At 34.2% G+C, this 25,750-nt stretch overlaps 1 protein-coding gene across 1 annotated transcript; it reads right to left on the bottom strand.

Moving 5' to 3' along the window:
* Nucleotides 1–591: 591 nt before the first annotated feature.
* LOC110105065 (vacuolar protein sorting-associated protein 35B) lies at nt 592–23,190 on the bottom strand. The gene is made up of 20 exons (XM_020834429.2): nt 22,769–23,190; nt 22,569–22,665; nt 22,334–22,457; nt 21,702–21,887; nt 17,427–17,514; nt 17,143–17,199; nt 16,968–17,057; nt 16,760–16,882; nt 14,987–15,061; nt 14,855–14,914; nt 9,393–9,509; nt 8,621–8,860; nt 8,489–8,554; nt 8,235–8,324; nt 2,890–3,011; nt 2,110–2,285; nt 1,945–2,019; nt 1,755–1,851; nt 1,444–1,578; nt 592–1,015 (listed from the first exon to the last, which is right to left on the bottom strand). The coding sequence occupies exons 1-20, from the start codon at nt 22,862–22,864 to the stop codon at nt 805–807; spliced, it is 2,325 nt and encodes a 774-aa protein (XP_020690088.2). The 5' UTR covers nt 22,865–23,190; the 3' UTR covers nt 592–804.
* Nucleotides 23,191–25,750: the final 2,560 nt, after the last annotated feature.

Genomic DNA, 25,750 nt, shown 5'->3' with positions numbered 1-25,750 from the left:
TATTAAAAGATTATATTAATTAAATGATTAAAAATGATTCAAACTAAGTTAAAATATATTAATTGTTCCCTTATAATTATAAAATTAAATTTAAATATTAAAAAAAAACTACTCATTATAGTTTTAAGCAAATGACTCAATATTTCCTTCCATTACTGAGTCGTGATTTGCGTTCATTTTTACTAATTTATTAAAAATAATCACAAATGCCCAACTCCAATCAGACCTGTAATTAAACGAAGGTTTGCAGAATGCTTTGGAGTAAATAAACCATGAAAAATCACTGCAGTTTTGTTTTGAAATCAAACAGTCCATAATTGAATGAACTTTCCAACAGAAAAAATATCGGAAAGAAACAAAAAAAATATTTCTTACAATGCATCATATGTTCACATACAAGGAGATTCCAGTTTATGAAAAACATTCAATAACACTTGAACGCCTACACAGCTGATCTGTTGGTTGAGAGCTTAAGCTATCAACTAAGAGATTTTGAGTTGAGTTTTGTGTGTGCGACGTGTGTGTGAATCTATCTTACTCGGCCTAAATATCCAAAAAAAAAAAAACAATTGAACGTGTTAATATTCCTCATGATTTCAAAAATTTAGTCAAGATTTTATTCTTCAAAAATTGAAATTGGTCTAGTATACATCACTTTGACAGCATTGAAAGCAGAGGAAACTGGGAAAAGAATGCATCAAGAATGAAGACAATGGAAAATATAGCACAATTTACATAATCTTATTACCCAAATCTGAGATTAGTATGAAAGTGCCAATTCTGTATCTGGGCATCCTGCTTCTACTAAACCTTGATTGGCTCGTACTTTTCGCCAATGGCACCACCTTTCTGCTTCTGGAACTGAATGTAACGCATTGTGCTGGAAAAGAAAGAATCAGCTGATGGATCTGATGGTGAGTTATCACTTTGCATCTCGTTCATAATCAATTCAATCAGACCCTGAATTGCCGAGCTGGTGATCTGAGGATTTCCTTTCTCGAAGAAATACAGATACCTGCAAAATTGATGCCTTCAATATTTAAGGTCTCTTATGGGAGAGATTGTTCTGTGCGGCGACCGGACAGTGAGAATCGTCCGGATTTGCTAGGCTTTTATTGTCCTTTTGCTGCGCTTTTGCAAATACTTAGGAAATACTCAACAAATATTCCACACTTTTACTGTGTATTTGCTGTGTTTTTGCAAAAACTCGACAAAAACGCAACAAATATTTGATCGAAGCAATATTTGCTGCCCTTTTGTTGCACTTTTGCTGCAAAAGCGTAACAAATACTCAATTATGGTGCATTCATAATTTAATATTTGTAGCAAAAGATAGTAAAAGCGCAGCAAATTTGAACGGTTCTCACCGTCCGGTCTCTACACAAAATAATTTCTCCTCTTACGGGGGGATATTTCTCAACTGAAACAGTAAAGAAGTTGTACTTGTTGAGTATTTCAACAAACAATGTGACGGGTCCACTGCTGCCCCTTGTAACATTGGCCATTTGCTGGGCAGCATTTGCAATCCTAATGGCACGCTTTAAGCATAGGAGAACTCTGCAAGCATAAGAAGAGTATAATTACACGGAACAAACACCACAGGATGTGTATCAATAGAAAAATGATCAGTTAAACCGTATATATATATATATATATATAGGGGGGGGGGTTGTTTACAGAATAATGAAGAAAGAACCAATTCTATAATATGTTACATTTATGAACTGAGCTGTGTCAAAACGGAAGCTCAAAACAAGAGCAGAAAAGGATCTATGCTACGGAAAGACCAAATAAGATATCCAGCACACAAGAGATCAATAGAAAGAGAAAGCTCCAGTAAAAAACCAGCCACTGAAAGATCAGCAATATAACAAAATATAGGAATCAACTGATGAAGCAGCCAAAAGTTCAAACCGAGGACTCAGGTGGAAAGAGCCAACATACATAAAAATGCCTCATCGAGAAGGATCAGCAATACCATATAGAAGGCGGAGAACCCCTGGTTGTCGCAGGGCCATCCTGAGAGAAATGGTTGCCGCAGAGACCCCAACAGGGGAAAAATAACTAGGACAGCCAGCACAAATAATGAAACAGGTCACCCTTGGTTGCCAGCGAGGCCATCCAAAGGGTAACCAGGTAGGATGTTGGCATCACTCATCATAGCCCAAACGAGCAGCCAAAACATGTGCAACAGCAGAAAAAGACACTCCAGAAAAATCGAGATGTTAGCAACAGAAGCAAAAGACATCAGAATGCCGCATAAGCCCACCAGATCAAAAACCAAACTACAGGATCCCAAGCTCCAAGAGGCATTCCCTACTATTCCATTTTGAAACTTTCCATCCGATTACATTTTTAATTCTACAGCACATGGTGACATAACAGATACCCGAGAAATTATAATTTCGATCATTTCTTTCTCGCCAAATATGATCTTTTTTAAATAAATCTATATTAGTTGTCCTATTCGTTATGCTAATTTAAAGGGCATGCCAAAATTAACCTGAACGTGCTTAAAGCGAAAAGACACGCACAAAATAGAATTAACACTCATGCAGCACACAACAAGAATGAAATGGATAAAGATTCAAAATGCGCCCCCTTTCAGTTCAGTAGGACTAATGAAAATAAATTAGCATAATAATGCTAGTATCAGTTTGCTTTGAGCGTGGAGAAAAATATCTATAGTGAGGCAAATAAATTATTTACATATCACATATTTCTATTTTGAATTTTGGCCACCAAATACCATTATGTTCAGGAATTTATTGTTATGATCATTCCTAATACAATTCAACATTGAAATTACAGAACAAGACATCATAAGGTCAAATCATCAGTTCTGCAATGAAAATCAAACATGAAATTGCATGAGCTCATGCACTCTACCAATTTAGATACATGTACCATAACAAACGAACCTTAAGAGCAGAAAATATAAGTGGTGGTACGGTGAAAGCAAGGCGTTTAGGTCCTCCAAGAAGAATATGCTTCCGAACGGTTTGAATGATCTATAAACAGAAATTAATTACTGTCCGCTGTGAAATACATTTGAAGCAAGATTAAAAATACAAAGCAAACTAGGTCAATCAGTGAAAAGGTGCAGTAAAATATTACACTACTTAGATTAGCACATGCAAATTATTAAGAAAATTACAAGGTCACAATAAATGAGAAAGCAGTGCCAAGTCTAGTGCTAATATATTGCCGGTATGATATGCTTACTTTCTTGCCAAAGACTGACAACACGCAATTTGCTTACTTTCTTGCCAAAGACTGACAACACGCAATTTACATTTGAAGCTTTTTTTGCATATTATTTACATTATGCAGTACAAACTAGCATTAATAGCAATTGAAATACAGAGCAAAGAAAAGATGTTCAGCATGTTACGGACAATGAAAACTAACTTTCCACATTTCTGGAATACACTAATTTTCTATCCTCTTGCATGAAATTTATTCAAATTATGCAGCACAAACTAGTAATTAAGACAACTGATGAACACAATAAAGAAAAGATGCTAATGAAATTACATAACGATTAAACCTAACTTTGACTACGTTTGCAGATATGATCGTGCACGAACTATTTATGGTGATTAAAGCTTCAACATTTGTTGGAAATTAAATTTGGAATTTTATTCAGTTCACAGGAAACCTTACAGGAATAATTGATTTTTCTAAACAGTTAAAGATATGATTTCAGACGTCTAAAAGTGCTGTAACAAATGATGCTTCGATCAAAATGCAAAAAAGTGACTTCGTGTAAAGCATTCTGATATCCAATATTCCATACACTACATGAGGTTATAAAAAAGGTAGTCACTTCTTATTAAGCAACAAGATATTCAACTACATACAAGCATGGTGCATGAACAATGTAAAGATTGGACTAAACTTTCGGAAGAGCAACTTAAAGACAACAATATGCACAAAGTTTACCATAAAAGAGGTAGAAAGTTAAATACAACGACTCAAGGATAGGCACAGGATTCTTGTAAAACAAGCCTATGTATTAATAAATAGACCTTTTTATATTGTAGTTCGTTTTAGACCAACCGGTTCAAAATGTTCTCAAGTCACTATCTCAATGCAAGGTTATCAAGCTCTCTTGGATTTATTTGTGCTTGCTATCCTTGACGCTGAGATTGTTCAACGAATGCAATGGCTTCAATCATTAGGTCCCATTCTTCACAATTATCAAGATCTAACTATACAATCTTCTGATAAGCATCGCCAAATTATCTTATCCGGTGAATCTCAACTATTACAAACTCCTATATATCTTTTCATCAATTTTTTTGCCTTGCTATCCATTCCCCCTCAATACAAATCTTCACCATTCAATCCAGACCCTAAAACGATCAGGACACATCAATCCAAAGTAATTTCAATGACAATCTTTCATCCATTGCCGCTACTTTAACTACATCTATTGTAACTTTAATTTGGCAATTTAAAAGCTTATTTCAAACACCCAAAGGCTTACCACCACCTCAACCAATTGATCACCACATTCATTTACCATTGCAATCTAAACCTATTCACATTCAATCCTATCCACATCCGCATTTTCAAAAAGATTCTATGGAACAATCACTCATTGAAATGCTGCAATCTAGCATTATTCATCGCAGTCATAGTCCTTTTTCCAGCCCAATGCTTCTAGTACAAAAATGTGATAGTACTTGGTGATTTTTTGTTGATTATCACACCCTTAACGCTTTGACTGTCAAGGATAAGTTCCTTATTCCAATAGTAGATGAACTTTTAGATGACTCCAAGCTTTGATCTGCGATCAGGCTACGAACAAATCCATAAGCACCAAAAAGACATCCATAAAACCGCTTCTCATACTCATGATGGCCATTTCAAATTCTTAGTCATGCCCGATCTACTTTTCAAGCTCTCATGAATCAAATTTTCATTCATATATTCGTATGTTTGTTATTATATTCTTTGACGATATCCTCATATACAGCTCCACTATAGATCATCATTATTCTCACCTTCAAATTGTCAAATCAATTGTTTCTTAAACTCAGTAAGTGTCATTTGTCAACCATCCATTGAATATTTTGGTCATATTGTCTCATTTGGTACTATTTCGACTAATCCAAATAAAATTGAAGTAATGGCTAACTGGTCTGTTCCATCATTACATCATCTTCGATCTTTTTTAGGGTTAACTAGCTATTATCGTCATTTTATCTCTAATTATGCTTCTATCGCAGCTCCTTTAACTAACCTTCTTAAGAAAGATGCCTTTCAATGGGACTCTCATGCTTCTGACCCTTTTTAATAATCTTAAATTGTCCCTGACATATGCCCCGGTTTTAACTTTACCAGATTTCACTAAATCTTTTATTAATGAAATCAACGCTTCAAATATTGGTATAGATGTATTGTTACAAAGAAATCATTCAATCTCTTTTTTCAGCAAAAAAAATTGGGCTCCATTTGTCCCAGACATCTACTTACATTAAAGAATTATATGTTGTCAAGGAAGACGTCTGTAAATGGCGTCAATATATGTTGGGCATGAAATATGTCACACTGATCATAAAAGCCTCCGTGACTTGCAGTCAAAAATCCTCCACACTCCTGATCAACATTACTGCCTTTGTAAACTTTTAGGTTTTCATTTTCGTATCAAATAACACGGTTGCTAATTCTTTACCCCGTCAACCACATGAAGCCGAATCATTTCTCCTTTGCCCAGTAGATGTCTGGGCATGAAATATGTCACACTGATCATAAAAGCCTCCGTGACTTGCAGTCAAAAATCCTCCCCCCCCCCCATAAGCATTCTCTTTGAATTAGTTTCAAGTTTTTCATTTACTCAACTAAATGAATTATGACAAGAATATATGAATGCCCTCAAGAATAATATTCTTTATTATAAAGGATGCATTTATATCAATAAAAATTATACCCTAAAAAAGCACTTAACTGAATTTCATTCTACCCCGCCAGCAGGACATGGCGGCACCCTTAAGACCATCAAACATCTAACCGTAATTTTTTATTGGCCAAACCCTCATAAAAACATTGCGGATTTTATCTGTAAATCTCTCACATGTCAAGAAATTAAATCATCTACAATGCCTCATGCTTTATATGATAGATCCCCACCCTTCATTCCTTATTATATCCAGGAAACATCTGGTATTGCTTTTGTCGATACTATATTAACCAATAGGAACTTAAACTTACAAACCCTCCATCAAATTTTGCAGCAAGCTCAACATAGAATGAAAATCATGGCTGATCACCATCGTCGGGATTTACAATTATCCATTGGGGATTTAGTTATGGTCAAACTCTAACCTTTTAAACAATCATTGGTTGTTAATCATACCCATTCTAAATTAGCCAAGCATTACTTTGGCCCCTTTCCTGTTCACTCTATTATAAGTTCAATGACATACTGACTTGCTCTTCCACCCGAAAGTAAAATTCTTTTCCATATTTCAGTTCTAAAACCATTCAAAAGCAATCCTCTAAATGCAGTTTCCCAATTACCAATTTTCATTCATAACAATCAACATGTCAGTTTACCTTATGCCATTCTTGCTTCACATATAATTCAATTTCGGGGCCTACCACACAGATAGGTTCTCTTGCAATAGACACCCACCAATCTAGAAGATGCTACATGGAAGAATTTTTTATCTCTTTGACATTCATTTCCAGCTCTTAACTTTGAGGACAAAGCTTTTTTTTATGGCAACGGAAGTGTTAAACAACAACATATTCAACTAGATACAAGCATTGTGCATGAACAATGTAAAGATTGGACTAAACGCTTGGAAGACCAATTTAAAGACAACAATATGCACATGAAAGTTTACTGTCAAAGAAAAAGAAAACCAAATACAACATCTCAAGGACGGACACATGTTTCTTGTAAAACAAGCTTATGTATTAATAAATAGACCTTTCTATATTGTTTTTAGTTTTAGACCACCGGTTCAATAAATGAACCAACCGGTTCGATAAATGAACCAAACGGTACAAATCAGCTAGGAAAAAGACTATAAATGGCTCTAAATTCTGCTGTATTTTTTTTTTCATAGAATGAAATTTCAATTTACTCCTTCCACTCCCTTGTCTTGTTGGAGTTTGCACCTACTCCAAAGATGTTGTTCCCTTCTTGAGCCATCAAGAAGTATAACACTTCTTCAGTTCACTTTCACATTCTAGAACTGTATTTTTATGTGTACAATGCCAGTTCCCCTTAATTGGTTAGTACCTTCTACTGTATAGTCAATTTATTGGTATTTGAAATGAGATTTAATGGAGTTGTTAGTGAGATGAGATTTAATGAAGTTGGAAAGTAATTTGTATGGCTTGTTTGCGTTTCATGCCACTAACAGATTTTAATGATAACGATCATCTGAGATACTATCCCTTTCTCCTCCCTTCGGAACTGTGTTGCAACTTTGAGGTTTCCAGTATCCTTTAATCACACAGATCAATCAATTCCCTTCCTGCATAGGTTTTGTCTTAGAAGACAAGAAGTTTTTGAGAAAAAGGAAAAGTGGCACCCACACTAAGGGCATTTTGTGGAGAAAAATATAGGTTCTAAGAGAAAAGCAGAAAAAATGGAAGCAGTAACCTTATCGACAAAATTTTCTAGTGAAAAACCCATTCTCCCTGTAAAATTTGATGTAAAAGATAATTGTTACACTCTAGTCACGGGGGGGTTATGTGCGCGTTACAATTAAATTATGGGGGTAAAGTGTGATTATGCACAACTTTTAACCATCATATTAATGCTTCATGAGCGAGGTGCATGGAAATATAGTCCAATACAATGATATTACTATTTTATTTTTAAAAAGCATAACAGCTTACTTACAAGGACATTTATGAAATTTCCTAAAACTTGAACAATAATTGGTAAGTAATGACTCATGAAGTTAAATAAGATCAGTTAGTTTGAGATGCCCTCATGGTATTAAATGCTTAATTTTCACAAAATATGCTTCCAGGAACATTCAGTCAGCCAATATCTAAACACATTAAAGGAATCAAATATACCTTGAAAAAAAACTCTAAGATGATATGGATCTAGTTCAATGTGGGGGCTGACAAGAAGGAACCCCTCTAATGGTCATGTAATGATAAATCGTTCTAATTTTGGTCTACATCAACATGACATTTATGCATATACAAGCTAAAAAAGCCCAAACATGCATACAAGAAATCGAAGAAAATGTACCTACCTCCAGCATCTCCTCTGGATCATCATTGTACAGCATGTGAATGAGGCGAGCAACTGAATTTTGCTCCTCCTTGAAATCCTCTTCGTCAAGCTATATGCGGAGGAAAATGAAAATTCAGTGACCCTTTAAGATAACAAACACCAAATATTACCTAAGGCTGTGAAGAGATGAAGCCTGGAAGGTGAAAATTGCCAATTCATAAGAAATTCTGGACGAAACTTATTAATTAACAAGTTAGTGCACCAAAGTTTGACCTCCTCATCTTGAATCTCATCCATATCCTTGATAAGCCCTTTTATTAACTCAAATAATGCCTCAACCTAGGAAACATAACTATTTTAAGTTAGAATTAATAACTGAAATAAATGTTAGGTTGCTAAATTTACCTTGTCTGCAGTAGATATGTAGGTATTGTTCTTCATGATGCTTTGAATAATAACAACCGCCATGATTTTCTTTGTAGCATTATCAAGGTGGTCCATGATTCTAGGATAGTTAGAGAGCTTTAATGCAGTATCTATGTCGTTGTACTTTTCCACTGGAGCACTTAGAAGGGCAACGATTTGCTTAGTTGCCTTGTTATCCTCAATCTTTGGTTTGCCTGAGAGTTTCTTAACACACGCTCCCTAATCATAGGTACAAAAAGGTAGTTATATCAATATACAGCCTTAAGTCTAAAAAAGCCTCAAAATACAAGAAAAAAAAAACAAAGATAACGAGAAGTGAACTATGATCAAACTATTGCATCTACTTAATGCACTAAGAGTAAATTGGATGACTTTCACTACGCATGGAAACCAATTTTCATAATATTTAAAAAAATAATAATAACCCATTTATAACTTAGCTGGACCACAGCCCTCTCTAATTAAACACTATCAAATACTCCCATTTCTATGATTTGAAGGCATTAAAGTCAAAAGAAAATGATCAAAATGGCCCCTTGGCTCTTTATAAAATATCAAAATAAACCCCAACTATATTAAAGGATCATTTTAGTCCCCTCAACTCCTTAAAGAAGAACTAAAATAGTCTTTTTAATATAGTTGGAGATCATTTTGATCCTTCATAAAAAATCAACTGACCATTTTGATCATCTTTTCTTAAAATCAAAATAAGCGTGCCAGTGCAAATACATATTAAGGAAACTGGACTTACCAGTACTTGATCCACATAATCAAGACGATCTGGATGCACACGAAGAGTAAACTTAAGAAGTGAGACATATAAAGTTATGGCACCAACAATTGGCATCTCTGGCTGGGAATCAATGACCTGAAATCAAAAGCAAGTTGCACACAGATCAGTAGATAAACGATTGACAGAAGAAAACAAACACTTAAAAAAAAAAAACTCACCGTCTTAAAAAGTATAAAGGTTCTATCATATGCGTACTGAGTTTCAGTGCAAGCAAAGCAGTCACAGAGCAGTCAAGAAAATATAACCAGGTTATAAGTTTTAATAAGTTTCTGGTGGCTTGCATCAGATCGATTACAGCCATAAACAATCTCAAATCGTTAAAAAAATGGATTTCCAATTGTTTCGACCATTTTTCGCAGATACATATTAGTTTTAGTTCATTTAGCTTAAATATCAACAATTAATAAAAAAAAAAAGAAAAAAAGAAAAAAACTGAATCCGACCCAGGAAGATCTTTTCTTCACACATGATAATTCAGATTGCCCTTAGAATAATAATAAAGTCTGCTTTGTTTCAATATCATCAATTTTAAGTTTGACCTAAATGGTTAATATCAATTTGCTCATAGAACTGATACCATTTCATTTTTGTTTAATGGTGCTAGGACAGGTTCCATTAGTAATTTTATTCGTCTTACAGATCTCTGTTGTGAATACCAAATTCCCACCAATATATTCCATCCCTCCACCATCCTCCACCCATTTCAATATATTTTATATTCATCCTAAACCATATCCCAAAAGCTCCACTTAAGCATTTCCTTGGCCTTCGGCCCTTCATCCATTCTGACTTGATTCCAGAACCTTTAACCTCTAACAACTCTGAATAAGTCCATAAAACTCCTATCATAACTGCTTTGCATTTCAAGAATTTTACATTTGCAGGACACATGCAACAGAGAACCATACACATCAATTGGACCTCTTCCAAGACTTGTGATAGGACTTGATGATCAAAACAATACACAATAATAAAAAAAAAGCAACTTACTCCAAATAGATCCAGAAATAACACCAAGAGGGCTATATTTACTAATTTCCAAGCAAAGAAAGACAATATACAAGTTGATTCATTATTCGAGAGGTGAATTATCTCTCCCACAATTCCTAACAACCACTAGGAATCCAAACACCCAACAAAAAACTGCTGTAAAAAACAAAACTCAACATAAACCCTAACCCTCTACAATCTCCCCACTTAAACAGCCCAAATCCCCTAATAAATGCCCCTTACATGTTTCCCAAAGACGTTCCGCCCAAAGCCTCTTCTCCTATAGGTGATAAATAAGGTCCTAGGCCCCACCTAGCAGTTGTGTTTTTGCCCCCATGGACAGCTGGGCTGCTAGCAGCCACATCAATACTCACCTCCAAAAAAGTTACGTTATCCTCATGATGGAAAGAGGGAAATTGCTTTTGAATGGTGCTGTAGGGCTCCCATGTCGCCTCATACTCTAGTAAATCCTTTCACTTGATCAACACCTCTCTGATTCCCTTGTTTCCTTAGCCCACCTTTTTTACCTCCAGTGGTTCTAATATCATCTTCATATCCTCTAACAATATGATCGGTAGTGCGAGCAAGGGTCTGGTTTCCAATGGCCAGTCTCAGTTGCGACACATGAAATACGACATGGATGGCTGAGGTCAGTGGCAACCATAGGCGATATGCTACCATGCCAATGTGCTCCACTATCTCGTAGGGCCCAAAGTAGCGAGGGGGAGCTTCTCGTTCCTTTGTCGGGCCAAACTCCTATGTCTGTAAGATCGAATCTTTAGATAAACCTTATCTCCAATCTCAAAATGCACATCTCTCATGTGTCCATCCAACTGCTTCTTCATGATTTGTTATGCTCTCCGTAGATGTTCCTTCAATTTTGCCAAAATTCGGTATCTTTCTCCCAAGTACTGCTCCATAGATGCACTGGTGTGTTGTTATGCTCATAATGTATCAGATGAGATGAATCTCTCTCATATAGGAATTTAAATAGTGGTGCATGAGCTGTTGTATGAGATGAAGTGTTATACCAATATTCCGCCCAGACTAACCACTTGGCCCACATCTTTGGTGTATCTGATACAAAACAACGAAGAAAAGCCTCCACATTGCAATTCACCACCTCCCTTTCTGGTCATCCGTTTGAGGGTGGTAAGATGTACTCCGCTTTAGGATAGTCCCTTGAATCTTGAATAACTCCCTCCATATGTGGCTTAGAAAAACATTTGTCCCAATCGAACACAATGGCCTAAGTTATGCCATGAAAACAGACCACCTCTCTAACGAATGCGACTGCCATCGACAGCACAATATATGGGTGGCGTAAGGGAATGAAATGAGCATATTTGCTCAATTTGTCCACCACCACTAGAATCACAATGAACCCTTTTAATCAAGGTAGTCCGTCAATAAAGTCCTTCGTCACCTCTTCTCACACATTCTCGAATAATGCCAAAGGCTATAGAAGACCACCTTAAGCCATGGTAAGGTATTTGTGTCTCTGACACACATCACAACTGGTCACCAACTCCTCTACATCCTTATGCATGCCAACCTAATATTACTCCATTGTTAGTCTATGATGTCTTTTGAACTCTTGAATGTCCCACAATAGTTGTGCCATGAAACTCCTATAACAAGTGAGGGATGTGTGGCGATGTCCTCGAAGCACAAACCGTCCTTGGTATCGCAGCTTCTAACCCATCAAAGAGTAACCATGATGGTTATCATTATCCTGCAGTAAGTCTCCTCTAATCTTGCTTAGCTTCTCGTCCTACTCGCTCTCACGCTTCAAGGCCTCACACGCCACCGATCGGACCTCTCGCCTTCAATGTTGCCGGTTGGATGTAAAGCTTCAATATTTTCTTCATCTCTAGGTTAGAAAACCTTCCTTCCATATATGAAATTCATTCCTCAACTTAAGATTTGAGTTGGCTAACTTCTTCTAATTTCTCTTCCAAAGCATTCACTTTCTTCGGTGTCATAGTTCCCAAATCATGCTCTGATACCAATTTGATAGAACTTGATGATCAAAACAGCACACAACAATAAAAAACAGCAGCTTACTCCTAATATATCCAAAAATAACACCAAGAGGGTTGTGTTTACTAATCTCCAAGTAAAGAAAGACAAAATACAAGTTGATTCACTATTTGAGAGGTGAATCATCTCTCGCACAATTCCTAGCTGCCATAAGGAACACAAACACCCAACAAAAACTGCTACAGAAAATAAAACTCAATATAAATCCATAACCCTCCACAGTCTCCCCCTTAAACAGTTTAAATCCCCTAATAAATGCTCCTTACATCTTTCCCAACGATTTTTCCCCCAAAGCCTCTTCTTCTATAGGTGATAAAGGAGGTCTTGGGCCCCACCTCGGCAGCTGGGCTACCAATAGCCGCATCAACTTGATGGTTATGATCGACAAAGTAGCTTGCCCATTTTTGTTAGTAGCAAATAGCGTAATGATCTTCGAGTGCCATAGCGCATAGCACTTTAGTTTAATAATAGGATGACATATTAAAAAGTCATCAATAATTTATCACAATTCAATATTTTAAAATAAAATATTCTAACGTAAATAAGGTACTATAAATGTCATCTAAACAAAACATAATATTTTAATGTATTAAATGTGTGTACCAAGGGACCATACAATTTACTAATATGATATAAATTTCACAATGGTATCAGTATCATAGAAATTCATGATATTGTACCATTCAAGTGAAGGCTGATGAATTATGAGAACAGAAGAATGAAGCAACAAGAAAAGGAAAGAATCTCAATCAACTTCAAATGGAAATGAAGTATCAATTCTTGATATGAATAATTAATTGAAAAAGTATAAATCTTATATCAAACATCTTTTGTGTGAAACTTATCTCAAACATATTTGTGTGCGTCTTAGATCAAATTCTTTGATCCACAACTTAACTTGAGAAGTTTTCCTTCATCCAACCCCTTGTTCATACATTCAATTGTCCAATTATAAAAGCAAATGGTAATTATACAACAAAAATATAATCCATAAATAGAATTTAAAAAGGAAATGGAAGTGGATTGATAAATATCAGTCATTTTAATAATCACAATTAATTAAAATATGAGCATAATATGAGCTAATCCTTGAAGAAGATGTTAATAGTTTATTTATTGTATCTAATAATATTTGTTCTTTTAGTGTTTCCTAGGTACCATATCAACAAGCCAGAGAGTAAAAATCAGACCATGTAAGAAGAGGCAAGCCATTTTCAATGAGGGGAAAGCTATGGGAGATTAATGAATATGAATACACGTGTGCACACAAACACAGAAAATGACTCGAGTAGAAGTAATCTTTCTCAATATAGAAGACGAAAATGAGAAAAAACATATTTTAGACTCAACTTAATGGTAGAGACATCCCCTAACTAGTGCATCAATAACAAGATATAGCCTTTTTCCTCATCCAAAAATAACAAAGATAGATTTATAGCCATTGGTAAACTCTATCTAGTATATTAACTTATAAAACTTGAGCATTGTTGGCTAAAACCATATATGCATGTGAAGGAGGATACAGATTTTTACTTGCTACAAATCTACCATGTTGCTTCAATTAGAAGTTAGAACAAATACACTTGCATGACAGTTGAACCTACTAAAAAAAAACGATATCATTATATTATGCCGAACCTCCAACAAAGCTTTCTTATTCATACAAGTTTAAATAAATCAATAAAATAATAACAATAAATAGCATGTCACTCAACCTATACATCATAGCACATATAGCATGCACTATTTTGCCTTGTTACATCCTATCATTAAAAAATTGCAGGATGTGCTCTCTAATATGCTATGAGCTATAATCCGTAATATTTTATGCGATTGATATTTATGTGCTTGTCACAATGATTTCATTTCGTAACACATAGAACCAAAAAAAACACACATAAAATTATTAAACAAAGTCTATATCACATTATAGTCTCATATCAATCACAATAAATCCAGTAAATCATTTCCTTTGACTTTCAGAGCAAAAAGTCCTAACTAACCTCGAACGAAACTGTTCTATAATTCGCTCACATCATCAGGCTTGCACCCTATTGGTTATTCATCATGCTTATTTTTCTAACTGCGGCATTTTACTGAATTACTTATTCTATTTAATGCAGTTATGCTCCATGCTAGCAAGAATTATGAAAACACGGTATAAAAAGTGATGCACATCCCGAAGTAGTAGTCATTGACATTATAACTACAACATAACAGAATGCACTGAAGAATGCAAATAAACAAAAATTGCATTGGTGGATCAATAAAATTTAAGAAAAAATATAGTGCAAACGAAACAACCAGGTAACGATCAAACACATTCACGTCAAAGGTTGCTTCATTTCCAATGACAATCATTTATCACCTGGTTCAAAAGTGTTTACCTTTCCAATGGCATTGCTCAACTTAGCAAAGGCCTCTACTTGAAGAAATTCTGGTAAAATCTGCACAACTTACGTATGAGAAATCATAATAACATGCATAACGACAAGAAAAGAGATGCATTGGAAGCTCACTTCCGTGCTAGAGGTAGCATAATTTGATAATCTGTCCATAAGCTGAGATAGGACTGTCATGATGTCCACAGTCGGCTGAAAGGATCATACAAATCTAGCTTAGAAAAGCATGAATAAAATTATAAAACACAGGTAATAACTGCCAGAAAAGTTATATAATACATTCAAAAGCTTGGCAAAATAATAAATTGGTAAAACAAGTCAAAAGACATATACATGAGTATTATTCATAAATATGAATATGTAAAATTCATGCATTAAATTTTTTTAAGTTTAATATTTACAGATTTTCATACTTCTTTTTTGAGACACAGAAAATTGAAGAATCTTTTTAAAAATAATTTGTGCCTGCATGTATTATACGGGTATAGTATTTTTAACTAAGTTTATAAGTTCTAAAATAATTAGTTTAATATTGAAAGTAAAAGCACTCATGTATAGGTCTAAAATACAACCCTTAAATTCAATACAAAAAACAATGAAACCAGTAGCCTAAGGCCAACAACTTTACCACCCAAATTTCATGCCATCAGAAATGCTAAAAAATATATTCTTAAATAGGGGTTCTAAATTGAGCTTAAACATAGTAGATAGAAGGGAAAAAAAAAGTTAACACAGATTGGGCTATGCCAAAATAAAAAAGCCAATTAACAAACTAGGACTGGCCCCTAACGGGCAAGCTCAAGATTTGATCAAAAAATTACGTAACTGTTTCATGTATGAACTTATGATGCATGTATGGATATACGTAGATATTAATGTGATGAAGAATAAATATAGGAATACTTGAGAATAACAATGAAAGAAATTGGGGTGCACCCAGTGCATGAACTTTAAACCAATGAGAGGTCCAAGAGGAAGTTGATGGACGCAGACTTACCTCTTCAGTGCAAAGAGATTGTTTCCATATCTAGATCCAGCCTCTGAGCTCCATATCACAGGTAAATCATTATTCAAGATCCGCCCTTTAAACTAATTGATGAAAATTTTACTTGAATAAATATAAAAAATAAGTCCTTTCCTTTTTTTTTTTTTTTTTTTTTTTTTTTTACTTTGATTGAGAACGGACTAATATCAACGAGCCAAACTTGGCCCCAATTAACATTAGATTGGACCCCTTAACATGCAAAGTTTGCCTCGTACCAATATAAGACCAAGCCAGGCTAGGTCTAATATTGACCCCTAAGCCACCATCAGACCAGCTACAGACCGCCTACTTTTGAAGAATAGACCAACATAAACGCTAAGGAATGACGAAGTCATGATTTACCAGACAAATGAAACTTACAGAAAAGTTGCATTCAAACGAAGAAAAACAGATTTAGAAAATAATAGACAACATATTTCAGTTGCATAGAAATTAATATCAAGAAACTTCAAAATGAAACCTGAGAGAATGCACGAGCCAAAAAGGAAAGACAACTTAATAAATAATGAAAGAGAGCATTTGGGGCAAAAACAGTGTCCAGCAATTACTAGCTTTTTAATTAATTAAAAACTGTATTAGACTAGCCGTAATAAGAGAAACAATGTCTTTAAAGAATAGTAGGTGGACTATTGCTTTTAAAACTCGCTGACAAATAATTCAAAAGTTTGGAATGCCTGAAATTAAAGGCAAATACAGCGTAATTTCTGCAAAAGGAAAAATTTAAAGCGATAAATTGATATAAATCTAAGATATCTAGGAGCGCATGCTCAAGTGTGTGAACAGCGACTAACGCATACAGAGAAATCCATATAAAAGAAAGCAATGACAAAGCATCAACAAATTACCTGGAGTTGCGGACATGCACTTAATAATGTTTCCAGAGTCTGCAAGTGGTATTCATCCGGAAAGACTTGGATAATACAATCCATCAGATAATGTTGGGCCAATTCATCTTTGCAATTGACCACCTGTTAGAAAAAGTTGCAATACATATGTATATTGTACCGTATCATCATCAGAATTTAGAATACAAATGTTTTAAAAGATACAAACTTGTTCTAATACTCTAGGAAGCACAGTATCCTTGTATATATCAAGATCAACTCCATCTATTTGGCTGAGAACATGAAGATTTTTGCCAACCTAGAAAAAAAGATAACCACAGTTGGAATCTCTATGGTGAAGAAGATTGTGCAGACTTCATAACGTTATGACAAGGTAATTTTACAAGATCTCGAAGCTCGCTCCTCTCTTTGTCCCGCTTCTCCTTTTCTCGAACAGGTCCCTGCAGGTCACAAATCCCCATTACATGCTTGTACTTAACATCAATATCTATCTACATAATGCTTCTACATATATATACCTTAGAACTTTTCAATATATATATATATATATATATATATACACACCTTAGAAGAACTTTCACATTTGAGGCATTAAATGCAGCCATGAAAAACAATGATGCACGTATGATAAGAAGGGATACAATGTACAAGCAACAATAAAACGAACCTGATGTTGCATCCGAACCCATAATTTATTCATTTCTGTGAAATTCTGAAGCACGAACTCAACAGCATCAATAAAACTATCACCATCCCTAACCAAAGCAATTTCTGGAATGAGATTCAGCAAAGAAAGTGATTGGTTGATACTCTAAAAAGTCCAAGTAATGAGACATATACAGTTTAAAACAAAAAAAAAGAAGGAAACTGACCCGATGCCCTTGCTAAAACTTTAAAGCAAGATTTATTTCCAAGTTAAAACATGCCTGATAGTATGTCATATACTCAAGGGTTTTCTAATACAGATTTAAGATGAAATACACAAAATCAAGCACATAACATCTATTTCTCAATCACAGATTACTAATTTAAACAACTAGTTGCCACCTTAAGATCAAAACTGAAAAAATACACCAAATCTACGGAAATAATAATTTAACAAAATAATAGAAATGTAAAATAACAATTTAGGATCCTAAGAAAATCATATTTTCAATCAAGTAGGGGAGATAAGACTTGAGTTCAAGTGAGTTTGGCTCAACTAGAAATCAAAAGTTCAATTCCAGCTCAAATTGAAACCAAACCCATTTTGATTTGAGCCAACTCAGCTAAAAATGATTAATTCTTTAGCCATACACAGACTTGAAGGACCAAAATGATCCTTTAATATAGTTGAAGACCATTTTTAAGTCAATTTCAAGCCAAGGTGGGGGATTTGGGCACGGGTGGTGGGGGAGAGAAGGCTAAGGGGTTGGCGGGTCGTGATGTGATGGTCGGGTAGGGGACAATGAGGGAGTGGTGAGAGAGGGAGCAAGCCGGCGGCGGGTGGGGGAAAGAGGAGAGAGTCGGAGGAGATGCGCAGAACAAAAAGTAGATCCGAGAAACTTGGACCCTTCCAAAGGTTGACGGATATTGCGATTGTCCACACCTTGGGTCTTTCTTCTTCTCTCAAACACTCAATATTAAGGGAGACAAAGAGAAATCTGAATTTTCAGTAATCAATCATCATCCCAAAATACAAGAGAACTAGCCTATAAATAGTCCTCTTGAAAGGAAAAGAAACAATGACTAAAATACCCTTCGGACTACAACACCACATGACCACCCCTAGGGATAAAATGAGAAAACAAAATATATAAAATAAACTAGTACATAAAACACATTAAAAAAATAAACTCCAGATCGTAGCCGCTGATCTCTAATGTCCTCATTAATCATTTTTGTGTCAACATATTTATCTACTAAAAAAAAATCCAATAATAAGATGGCTTGTGAATCAGAGGCAGATTGAGGTTGTAGGAACATCGAAATTTTATACCAAGGTAAGCAAACTACAAAAAAATGGGCAAATTTTGGGATGATTTGAGGGTGTGATGACAAAGGGTTAGGAGGCTATTTAACCAAAGAAACAAATGGAGGTCGCCTCCTCTCCACATGCATCCATGGTTGCGTGAGGGATGAACTGGGGTTATGTCAATACAGGTTGGTTCAATTTTGGACCAATATACTCTAACTTGCATGGTTCCCTGCCCAAAGGTCATTCATTTTTTTTGGCAATTTTAGTCATTTTGACTACAAGTCCATCAGATTTGGAGTCCAAATGATCCAGAATCTATTATAAGATAACCCATTCAGCGCCTTAAGATCCAAATTTTGTATATGAACTCATGCTTTACCGAATGAGATTTTGATACCCCATCTGTCATCTTCCATTACATTAATATGAAAATTTCCACCAAAGTATTCAATTGCAAAGTAATACCATTATGATGAATTTAAAGTAAGCTTTGGCAAGATTTTTAAAACAACTAGTGATAGATTTCCCTTTATTGTCTTTGTTAAAGTGGTGTTACTCCCACTTAGATGCAATTAGGGTAATACAGAGTTTGACTAATTTGAAAAAAAAAATGCATTTCTAATGGATGTAATAACTCTCTTAGAAATAGGAAACTTCAACGTCTGTTCAAGATCTAAAGCAAGTTAGAATGCACGCTCAAATGATGTAACATGATAGGGCTTTCTCTCTCTTTTGAGATCTTAATCCAAATCTAAACAAAGAAGTATTCTCTTAGGATCTTCAATGATTTCATAAAACAGGAATAATTCATCAAATTTATTCACATATTCAATGGCTATTTTTATTTCTTGTTTTAGAGCATTAAATGCATCAATCAATAAATCATGATATGATAAAGACAGACACTTTTCATTAAGGAGCTCTTTCATTTTTGTCTGAACACATACAAGTTCTCTATTAATCTTTCCTTTAGTTGTTACACACTCATCCTACAATTTAATTTGCCAGTTAATTTCAATTTAGCAAATCGTAGTTCATATTAACCCTACATTGTTTGTCATTCAGTGAAATTACATTTCCATTACCAAATTAGAAAAATAAATTGGGGTATGTTTTCCTATTCAATATGACTCCATAATTTTTATTTTCATAGTTTCATAATAATTCTAAGTCATATATTTGGTGTTGATAACCATAAACTTCATTATTAGACACCCTTAACAGGGTCTCCCATGATGAATTTCTATTTCCTAGTCATGTTAACACCCAAATGGATGGGTTCATCATTATGATTAGAATCAATTTCATATTTATGCAAATAAAATTGAGTAGTTTCCAAAGTTTCAATTTGCCATTTAGTTCAATTTATGTCTCCATTCAATTGATTTAGCTTATTTAGTAATTTAGCAAATTGATTTAACGAATTTATTAAAATCTCATTCCTTAGATGATTTGCTAACCAACCCTAATCATGAGTCGAACTTCCAGTTGACTTTTTATATAATCTAGCTCTGATATCAAATCTGATGCAAATGGTATTAGGTTTTCTAGATCTGAATGTAGATCTAAAATAAGCTGCATAAAATTAAGCACAAAGTGGCTAATTTGTAGTACAACAACAACAACATCAAGCCTTTGTCCCACTACGTGGGGTCGGCTACATGAATCATTTTTCTCCATTGTATCATGTTAAAAGTCAAATTCTCGTTTAAATCTAATAAAGAAAGAACAGTTCTAATCTTTTCAAACCAAGTCTTTTCAGGTCTACCTCTACCTTTCTTAACATAAGTTAAATCTAATATATCAACTTTCCTAACAGTGTCTCCCACGATCATTTCTAATACTATGACTAATATGGGTTGGTTATTACAATAATACCCTGAATTTACTTAAAATAAAAGTTGGTGGTGTAATCTTGGATATTAACCCATAACTGATTACACCGACGGGTACAGACTGACGACTCATTATTGATTTATTGAAAGTCACAATGATTAATAGAAATAATTAAAAGATTTGATTGAAATCATAGATTGATATGACAGATGAATGACGGATGGAAGGATGAAAGCACCACGTAAAAGCTGGATACCCTGCCTTGTTGCATAAATTCATATAATGTTGATACTTACATTGAAATGCATATATGAAAACATATGGGATTTATACATAGAAAATTGCATACATGCATGATGCTAGTGATTGAGCAACCAATGCAGTATTTACATGTGACTGTAATAGTGATGGAAGCATTCATGATTTATATACAACATACAATGAAGATAGCTGATAGCACTGTATTCGATATTGTATTAATTATCCTGACATATTTGTTTTTCCAGTATATGATATTGATTTATGGATTTCAATGTAGTGATTTCCGAGATATTTCTACGTATTGATCACATTGATTCATATCACTGGTGATTGATTGTTGTTCATGCTGATAACTACTGATTTCAGAATAATTGAAATGAGCATACATATTGATTCTCGAGATTTTGCATCGAAAGCTTTGGTAGTTTTTAGGATCCTGCTAGGCTTTCTAAGCTCATTACGTGAATTTTATTGATTTCAGATCAGGGAAGGAATCAGGATCATGCAGAGTAAGTTGATCAAAAATTCTCAGGTTTCTTTTAATTCTGGATTTAGTTTTTTTTTTTAGTAAGGAGTTTAGTAAGATAGATTGATGTTATAAATGAAATCCTTGCTATTGTGAATCAGATTTTAATAAATGAAATAGTAAAAGATCATGATGTATAGAAATTATTTCCGCAAGCTTTTATTTTATTTTAAATGGAAATTAGATGCTCTGGTAAGTTAATAAAAATAAGCAATTCTCCTACAGCAAGTGTGTGTGGTACTTATAAAGGTTCTGGAAGCTCACCACACCACATCAATGGATAAATGTATCATAGGAATTATGAAAAAAACAATAAAAGAAATAGATTAAATATGAAAGTTGCATGAACTGTAGTTTCTTACCCTTCATACTCTGAGCCAATATCAGGCAACTTATCCCTGCTGATCTGAGAGAGATAACTCCTGAGAAAGAGCCCCCTAACCGGATGTTGTACGCCTCGACACATTTCTACTAGGTCTTTAAGGATCTCTTTTGCTGGAGTTTCTTTTGATTTTATGCACACAGATCCCACTGTGCATAGGAGATACCTGATTATCAACAATCTTAGCTTCATTTATATGAATTAAAAAAAAAACAAAAACAAAATTTGCGTCATAACTTGATCGTGATAAGATATAATTCATGAGTGAATACTAAGATTAGGTTAAAATTGAAAAAATAAAAAAATATACTTAAGTAATTATGAAGAAGGAATGTAGGTATGAATCTATAGTAGGGAACAAAAACTTTGCAGTTGTTTCCACAACAAACTATGGGAACTTTAACAACAAAATTAAACTATCATTTTGATTTCATAAATTTATAGCACTTAAGAAAAACAATCTGAAATAACAAAACTCTTAAAAAGGTAGTTAACTGATAGCATTGAGCAGGATAAAGTTGCAAACCATTTATAAAGGTGCTAAATCACTAATGAGTTCATTTCATTAAGCAGATAGGATCCACACACTCTTAGCATAAAAAATGATCTTACAGCCTAGGAAGGATGTTCCCAGCATGCTGCACAAGCTCGTACAGATCAATCACAGAGCATCCCCTCTTGGTCTCCTCCTTAAAGAACATCTCCAGCTTCCTCAGTTCATCGAACGCCCTCATGTCTTCCAAGCCAAGACCAGAATCAACAATTTGGGAAAATAACAACAAACATAAAGAGGCAAAAGCATAAAATACAAGGGTTTGAGACATAAAAAAGGACTTGGGTCACGCACAGAGCTCGTAGTACTTATGGGGGGAAAGCCTAGACGTGCGCAGCTCGGAGAGCATTTGAGCCGAGTACTTGAGGGCGTCACGCAGATTGTTGGAGTCCTTTAAACAAAAACAAGAGAGCGATCAGTGCGCAGCAAAGAAAGGAAAAGCAAAGCGATGGCATGAGTGATCTATTGAGTTTAGGGTTTGAGGAAGCACGGACGAGAGCGCGGTGCATGTAGAAGGCGTTGTGCTGGAGGCCGGCGATCCCCTCGGCCAGCCATTTCTCCTCATCTTCGCTGCCTGCGTCCGGAAGCATCTTCCGCGGGTCGCCGGATTACACCGGCCTATCTATCTACGGTGATCTTCCTCCTAACTCTTCTGCACCTCCAGCCACTGAGATTTTGGGGCTCTTTATCAATCGACGAAAAAATGGAAGAAGATTCAATTCGTTCCGCCTTGAATGCGAAGAGAACTCAAAAAAATTTTGCATCAAAGTGAATAGAACGCGCGAGAAGAAAATTGGCAGCGACAGAAGGAGCAACGGTTAATGCGAAAGAAATAAAAATAGCAAGGGATTCCTCGTTCGAGAGACGAACAGTATAGGAGCGCACAGCGCCAGGTGGCAAAAGAAACTGAGTGTTTATCTATAAATCTTCTATTGGACTTCTTTGTTATTGATTCTTTATAAAAAGAAAATTTTTATATCTTATATTAGGGGTGTTAGAAATGGGTTGTGGGTAGAGTTCAGACCGAATCCGATAGTGACCTGCTGTTGTTCGACACGACTCGAATCCGAACTATTTTTGCAAACGGATTAGATTTTACAACCTATATCCGACCCGCCAAAAAATCGGGTAAACCCGACCCGACACGAATGACCCGAGGTTAGCAAAATCTCTGTAAAATGCACAGGTTGGTCATATTTCGGGTAAAAAAAAGTGTCAATCTCATATTTTTGAGTAAAAAGCGGGTTATTCTCGGGTTTCCACAACAAAAAAATAGTCAAAATGGTCATTATTGAGTTTTCGGGTCAACATAAACTTGACTCGATTTTTGAAACGGATCGATTTACCCTAACCTGAAATTTTTGGTTTGGTTCGAGTAGAGTTTTCGAGTCATGTCAAATATTGACACCCTATCTTATATGACTCATAAAATCATATATTTACGGAGCACTAGATAGATTATTTACACACTAATCAATAGTCATTCTAAATATATTTGAATACATTTGAATTTGAAATTTATTTTAACCTTCAAGTGAGAAAGAGATGAGTATTTCAAGAGTTTTTATTGAGAGTTTTTCAAAGTTATTTTGTGATGGGAATTGCTTGAAGGTATGTCATGGTGGAGTTCCCCTATGTAAGTAACACCCCAAGGTTAAATTTTGGAAGAATTGCTTATTTTAATTTCTTAATTCATCAGTATAAAGCAATCCAACGAAAGCAATTAAAAATAATATATACCAAAGTATAAAACTATATTCATCCCTTAAAATTCTTGTACAAAAGCCAGGAGATCAATCATTATATTCATTTCAACTTTCTAAACTCATGACTAAAAAAGATTTAAACTAGAAAAACAGCATAAAAAAAAGGAATTTATGATTTGTTCTTACTCCACTGGATCATGATCTCTAGCTGAAAATATGCAAAACTATAGAGTGAACTAACAGCTTAATATGTTATCAAAACCTAGAATGAAAATCAATGTAATATAATGTGAAAAGAATGCATGTAATTGTTCAATCGCTATCAGTATTAACATATAACTGTAAAGGCGTAGAACAATCAATGAAATATTAGCATGTCATATAATCAATAAGCATCATTATAATTGTATATCTTAAGAAAAATGATCAATAATCAAGTGAATAGTGATCGATAAGTTTTGTTAATCTTATACCTAATAGTTACAAAAGAATTTATATAGCATCTTATTACATAAGTATATCTTTCATTATCATATGTATGACGTACAATGTCTATGCTATGCATGTATATCATGTAAATTCTGTGGTTTATATATATATATCAAATGCATTTGTATTAATTTTTTCAGTCTTATCAAATACTTGTATAAGTCATATCATATTTCTTATGTAAAGCATGTTATGTTAATTATGTAATTTATTATATATATATATATATATATATGCATATGCAAGCACTGCAAGCAAGAAAAGTCATCCAGCTATATGTGGTGTTTATTAGTATTTAGTCATGTATGCCAACTTTATATAAATCAGTCTCAGTCATATCACAAGTTATTTAAGTCAAGTAGCTTTCATATTAAAAGTCATACTTTCTACCCATTTGCGTATCATATCCCTTATATCTCTCTTTTCATATAATTTATGATTACACAACAAACATTATTTTAAAAGAAAGTCAATCAGTCCATCCTCTTCTATAGGGTAATATATCTCAAATTAATATGAATCAACCAATCATTTCTGACCTGCCTTCACACATTTCACAACATATATAACATAATAAATATCTAATGTCACACTCAATGTTTAGTTCATTGTAATATATTAATGCATGAAAAATTTACATATTAATCAAAATTAGTAAAATTCATTAAAAAAAATACATTGTGCTCTTTTTCACATGTATGTGCTCACAATAGCTAAATTATGACAAGTATGGATATCATATAGTCATATGAAATTAATTTTTATTACTATTTTTAAATTTATCCAAAATTAGAATATTTTTGCCAAAATACAAAAATATAAAAAAAAAAATTCAATATGATCATGTTAATATACACATAATGTTTAAAACTATAACATATTAATTAAAAATTACACGGTTAAAATTTGCTAAAAATCGAGTATCACAATTTTTATATATTCTAACCAAATTAAAATTCAGAAAATACAAAATACATGAAATGATTGAAGTCAGAGGTAGAATAATGATAGCGTATCTTAAAATTAGCAACTTTCTTAATTGAACCAACTAGCAAAAATCACTTTATGACCTCTAAATTATAGTCTCTTTTTTCTCTCTCAATCTCTTTTTCTTCTCTAATTTCCTTTTTCTTCTTCTCAGTTAGCCAAAATGAATGCAAAAATGGCTTTTAATGGACTTTGTAAGTGGTTTAATATATTTAGAATAAAATAATAATATGATACAAAGGTAATTAACTAATTATGTAATTTGTTCAAATTTTAACATAAAATTCATATAAA

This window comes from Dendrobium catenatum, unplaced genomic scaffold, assembly GCF_001605985.2.
Source record: "Dendrobium catenatum unplaced genomic scaffold, ASM160598v2 fragScaff_scaffold_1024, whole genome shotgun sequence".
NCBI classification, from domain to species: Eukaryota; Viridiplantae; Streptophyta; class Magnoliopsida; order Asparagales; family Orchidaceae; genus Dendrobium; species Dendrobium catenatum.
Note: the sequence above shows the minus strand (reverse complement) of the source record. Positions and strands in the feature narration are given on the sequence as shown.

Excerpts from the sequence above, each read along its gene's own strand:
- LOC110105065 (XM_020834429.2), bottom strand. The coding sequence starts at position 22,864 with ATGCTTCCGGACGCAGGCAGCGAAGATGAGGAGAAATGGCTGGCCGAG. Across the intron at positions 22,666-22,768 it reads TCTACATGCACCGCGCTCTC|GACTCCAACAATCTGCGTGA; the intron begins GTCCGTGCTTCC and ends TTTTGTTTAAAG. Across the intron at positions 1,016-1,443 it reads TTTGTTGAAATACTCAACAA|GTATCTGTATTTCTTCGAGA; the intron begins GTACAACTTCTT and ends TCAATTTTGCAG.